The sequence below is a fragment of the Phlebotomus papatasi genome, chromosome 2 (genome assembly GCF_024763615.1).
Source record: "Phlebotomus papatasi isolate M1 chromosome 2, Ppap_2.1, whole genome shotgun sequence".
NCBI lineage: Eukaryota > Metazoa > Arthropoda > Insecta > Diptera > Psychodidae > Phlebotomus > Phlebotomus papatasi.
Window position 1 is genome coordinate 77,718,690 of NC_077223.1, and position 6,000 is coordinate 77,724,689.

The following is a 6,000-nucleotide window of genomic DNA, read 5'->3' on the forward strand; positions in this document are numbered from 1 at the left end:
CACAATAAATTAATTTTCAAGTCGCTTATAATTATATTAACTTATTCAGACGCAAACATTCCACAAAAAAATCCAGTGGAAATTTTGATAAAAAAAATATTTTTTACAAGTTTAAAATAAAGCATTTAATTAAGGCTTTTCGTTGAAGAAAATGGCGGGAAATTTTGATCAAAAATGGACTGATAATGGTGTTTTTAGAGTTTCACAAACTTTCTTTCAAAAATTGAATTTTATTCCTATTTTGATTTTTTTGAGGCCTGATTTGGAACGCTTTCTAACTAGATATTTCCTAAATCTGTTCATTAACGACATTGTAGCTCTTCCTATTGTTTAAAAATTATCTTGATCGTATTTGGCAACATTTGAAATTCGCTAAATTCGAAGATATAGGGAATAAACAGAATCACAGGATGGAATAATTGAGAATTACAGAATACCGAACTAAATTATTAAGGGAATCACACATTTAGAATCATTAGAAACACATTGGAATCGCATGGAATAAACGAAATATGGACACAAATTTTCGATCTTGAGTAACCCCTTGAAAATTGATTGATATTTGCTCAAGTTTGTCAGAAATTCCAAGATTTTTCCTACGACCACAAACATGATACCATTCGGTTAAGTAATATACTCTCTAGTCTTTTTAACATTTGAGCTTGAAAAACGATTAGGAATGATTCAACGGATTAAACGGTATTTTGTTTTAGGACCAAATGTTTGCCTAGATAATAATCTCTTCTAAAACATATCCAAAAATGAAAAAAATCGGACTATGCGTTTTTGAGAAATTCCCAAAAGACACGGTTTTGGAAGGGAAGGGGGGTGGGGAAAATGAGGGGAATGTTAATGGTCTCAGGGGGGTCACCCGAAAGCCCCAAGTCTCTATCTCTAACTTTTGGGCTTTAGGCGGGGTAACGGCCGCTCAGGCGTACAGACGCACAGACGGACAAACAGAGTGATGTCAAAAAATCGAAACTTTAGATTTCCAAAATTCTACCAAAATTCTATCCAAAATTCTACCAAAAAAAAACGACTCTTTTAATACACGACATACTTAAAAGGAGCACTTCCCCCGTTTTACTTTGGAGGCTGGTCATCAACGCTGAGACGGCGGCGTACGCGTGGAATGGAGGGTTATTGTTAAAAAAAAATGATGGAAAATAAATACACCACAAATGTCACTAATTTTTGGAAAAAAAATGCAGAGGAAATCCAGCAGTTAATACCTCTTTAAAAATGTGGCAGAAGAGCTATTAATGTCGACGTACACTGTGAGTAAACAACAAATGTTTTAAATATAAAAATGAAACTAATTAAACCAAGATAATTATCGAAATATTTATCAACTTTACGAAAAAAATATTATGTTTTTAGAACAGTGAATAAAAGAAAACTCCATATAGTTTATAAAAAGAGTAAAAAATGGTAAAACCACAAAAAGATAAACATTTCAGTTTTGCAAGTACCAAAAGCAATTAATTTACATTTTTCAACTTCGTAAAAAAACAACATTTAAATGCAATAAAACTTTGTCTGTGCATTTTAAGACTTGTAGATATAAGCCTCATAATAAGGTGTTTTTAACACTATATAGAAAAAGATATGTCATACGGGCTTTAAATAAGATTAAAAAAAAACAAAACTGTACGACGCATTTTTAAAGGGTTACGTGTGTCAAAGTAGACAAAAAACTGCATATTTTTCTCTAATTTTTTGCAATATAATAAAAAAATTTAGTAAATTCAAGCTCTTATAAAAGTGCAATATTTGAACTAATTTTCTGAAATGTTCATTAAAAATTTTTAAAAATTCAGAAATTATACTGATCTGTTTGTAAAGTTCGAGCAGTAAAATATAGAATTATTCTAGATTGAAAGAGCTTTCAAAATTAATCAAATCTGTAATCAATTGGACAATGATGAGTTATCGAAAACCTTTTTTAATTCATTGCAAATTGGTTATAGTTGAATATATTATTGTCTAAACATTACTTAAGATTTATATCAATTTTTGAGCTTTAATACAATGTCGGCCATAAGTTTCTTGACCAATCAAGAAACCACGTCAATTGTGGAAAGTCCAACAGAGTCTGATCCGGTGTATTTTGTGCTCCTATAAACGATAGGGACAAAAATAGCCCAAAAATTTAATTAATTTTTCTGACAATACCAATGAATAATATTTTTCGCTTTAATGAAAAATATTACGTATGAGTATTGTATTTATTGCCAAAAGGCTTATGCTTAAAAAAATTGTAAGTATAAAAAATAAATAAAATCAATGATGAATTTGAGAATTTATAAATTCACCATTTTTTAGCCTAAATATTTTCTATATAGCAAATAACTAGAGACTTGCAAAAAATATTGTAGATTCCTTCAACCTTCTACTTTACAATTATGTACAGACATAAGAAAAAAATAACTTTAGGTAATCAGGAAAAATTATTTTCTTTATGGGACACCGGTGTTCCAATCGTCCTTATAAAGAGTTAATACAATTATTATGAAGTTATGTCATTTGAGAGACAAATCGTGGATTTGAACGTTCCTAAACTTTTCAATGGTAAATCTAAACACATAAAAGTAAAGATAGATAATCATAAAATAATAATGTATTTTTTATTATTTTATATATTTAGGTAAAATTTAGGTTTAAGATCAAGGTTTGGCCTCTAATTTTCAAATGGAAAGTAGGAGGAAGTGGGGCACCTATGAAATTGTGATTTTTCTCCTATGTTTAAGTGAAACTGAGCCATATCATAATGCAATTTAGCTTCTCAATCTGATTGTGCAGCTAAATTATATCACGATAAGGCTCAATTTTATTTAAAAATTGGTGAAAAATTCCAATTTCAAAGGTTCCCCACTTCACCCTATCAGATTTTACACAACACATTCTCCATGAAGTTCCACAAATAATTTGGGAATCTGTAAGCGTCCATATTTTTCGAAAAAACTAATTAACAATTTTATCCTTTCATTTTATGTAAACCTAAAAAGAAATTTTCGTGCTTTACATCATCCTTATAAATTGATTTAATATGAAGTTATAAATTGATAAAACTTCTGTATAGGAACGTGGGGCAAAATGTGACAAAATGGATATTTTATTTTTTCACGACTGTTCGTGTCCTTCGCAAAACCTGAGACACTTTGCCAACCCTTTTTATTTAAGTTTCTTTTTGAAATATTTTTGAAAAGATCATGGGTTGTGATTTATGCGGTTTATTTCCGGTTTTTATTTTGATTTCCTTTATTTTTTTAGGCTTTTGGTAAACTTTTCACTTAATTTTTTAATTTAATATTATTTAAAATTGTTTTATATACTACTTTATATTGTTAAATATCATCTTGAAACAATTTTGTTCAAGGTGCTTTATTTGAAAATTCATAGAACTTATTTTAAATCATAAATTTGAAATTCCTATTTCATAATCCGATAAGATAAAGTAATATTAACGATTTTCGATTTTGGTTATTAATATTTGAGTGTGTTTGAGATAATTTACATAAAAGACACTCACCGTGAATTTTATTAAAATTTTTAGGATTGTTTATGCCACAAACGATCAATTTATATTATATATTGTTCTACGATATGACATCTTAGTCATGGATTATTTCTTTTTTGATTAAGTCAGACAAGTCTTGAGGTTTGTTCAGCATTGTTTTGAATGGAATTTTTAGCTTATTCTTACATAATTTCCACAACAAACCATCGTCTTACAAAAGACTTCATCTCTGGACATCTTTTACACCTTTTGAGATCTATACTTATTGGGATTATCAATTTGGTGCCTAAATTTATTGATCGATCATCATCCCACGTGCCTTTTTGAAACTGAAGATTTATTTCTCACTATGAGATTCGTAATATTTGGGTTTGTTTTTCTATAAACACCAAATAGAGAGATTTTGATATGGAAAGATTGTGATAGTTTTATGAGTCAGCACAACAAACAGGTATTTCTGTAGCTTCAAATATCGACGATACAATATGATATTTTTCATACAGAATTGAAGCAATTGCACTGAATTCTTTTGCTGATTTACTTTTGAGTAAAAAAAATTGTATAGCGCACGATTTCACATACGGTCAAATAGTATCAATTTACGGCAAGTTTTCTTGTATTTTTTTTGTTGTACCACTCAATACTGTACTATTTTCTTCACTTTTTATTGCTGTTTGCAAGCAAAACAAACACCTTCAAAATCACTTTGCATTTTTACAACTCTATCGTTCTACTGGGCAGTTTTTTTTGCATTTATACTAAAGATTCCCATCTCTAAGCTAATTTATTCCCTTATTACCCGGTGTGTTGTTTTTTTATTGCACTGGAGATTAATTGCTAAACAAATAAATTTTTATTAGAACACACGACAGTGGAAACACGCATGTAAATTAATTATTGCGATAATTTTCATCATTTTCACGCCTTTTTTTCTGGTTTTTTTTCTACAACAATGGCCTGGTAGAATTTGTGGCAGAAGCCACTGCTAGGAAAATTTGTAGTAAAAATTACGAGTTTATTCACACAATTAATCAAGGCCCAGCCACTCAATTAATGCTAATTTCCTCTTTAGATGGAATTTAAATACAAATTTCCTACGTCTGCATGAGATTTTTTTTCAAGATGGTACTATTTGATTAAAATTTATCATAAAATAAAATACAATTTTCACCGCACTTTTGCCATAAGATCAACAATGTTTTTAGTGGAAAATCTCCTATAATTTTTACCTTGATCCTCTGCAAAGCCCATTTTTGAGGCTCAACAGAAATTCTTCATCCACTTCTCACTCAAATATTTTCCCTTAGAGACTTTGGTGATTAATCTGGATTGATTGGAAAGAATTTATCAAAATCCACATTGAATTATTCCCAGGGATATTGTAATAATAACACTGATCGTGTTTCTCTCAATATGATGTAGCTCACATTGTGACTGAACACAAACTGTTCCAAGTCCAGTGTTGGAGGAGCTGCTGAAGGCTAACAGAAAGCCCACCAAAAGTCTGTGTTGGATTTGTGAGCGGGAAGGGAATATTAATTACAAATGAGATTAAAGAGACGTCTCAAAATGAAACGAGTTTTCACGGGGAATTTTTTTTTCACTCCAGCAAAATACCGTCAAAAACCCATGAGACCCATTGAACAAGATCACCAGTACAAGTCAAATAATTCAATATTTGATTAGTGACTCTCAATTAATACTAGAGTTGCTTACTCGTCAGGTGAAGTTCAAAGAAATCCAATCACATTATTCAATCAACAGTATTCACAAGGTGTGGCGAAAAAAAAACTGTCTGTTATGTTGCGTTTCGTCCACAAGAATTTCCCGACGGCCAAAGGCCCCTCTGAGAATTTTCACACAATTTTTTACCAGCCAGAAAATTGCTCCTTCAACCACCTTTTTTTTGGCTCCTGGTTAACAATTTAACTGTTGAAGAGAAACTGACCATCAACCGTTGGACGTGGATGCTTAAATATCCGCGCCAGGAGTTCATAAGGATTTTTCCCGCCATGCGCAAGCCGTACGATCGGAAAATTCGCACAATTTCGTCAAAAGCTCCTTCACCTTTCACGCAAGACATGCATAGCTTTTTGGTCAGTGATTGACGAGGAAAAATTTCCCTGAACGAAATGGTACGTATTAAAGATTAGGAATTAATTTTGTTTAATTTTACTATCCGAATTCTGTCGAAATAGCAGACTCCCTTCCTAAAGATTTTGAACTTAAAACCCTAACATTTCCATCTTCAATCCCCCAAGGGACAATCTTTTCCAAGACTTTTCGCGAATCAGATGATTTTTCAAAAATGATGTCCCGTTATTAGTCCTTCCCTGATCCTTCTATCTGTCAAGCCACCATTTCACCTAGAGGCCAAACTATTACAAATACCAACTTAGGGCATACAGAGGACCTCCTCATAAATCGAACAAAACAAAGGACCATTAACATTATACCTTTATTTTACCCCGACCATTTTC

The 6,000-nt window shown here is 31.3% G+C and overlaps 1 protein-coding gene across 2 annotated transcripts in view; it reads right to left on the reverse strand.

Annotated features, from left to right (window-relative positions):
• Nucleotides 1-5,447, reverse strand: part of LOC129804514 (sodium-dependent dopamine transporter) — a 51,053-nt gene extending 45,606 nt beyond the window's left edge. The window contains exon 1 of one of the 2 annotated variants that reach the window (XM_055851866.1): nucleotides 5,237-5,447. Coding sequence is in view for 1 of the 2 variants with exons in the window: in XM_055851865.1 (XP_055707840.1) it covers nucleotides 4,750-4,771 (22 nt within the window). In the remaining variant the exon portion in view is untranslated. Of the gene's footprint in view, nucleotides 1-4,749; nucleotides 4,982-5,236 lie in introns of those variants that run through there. The other variant, XM_055851865.1, reaches the window with a different exon arrangement.
• Nucleotides 5,448-6,000: the final 553 nt, after the last annotated feature.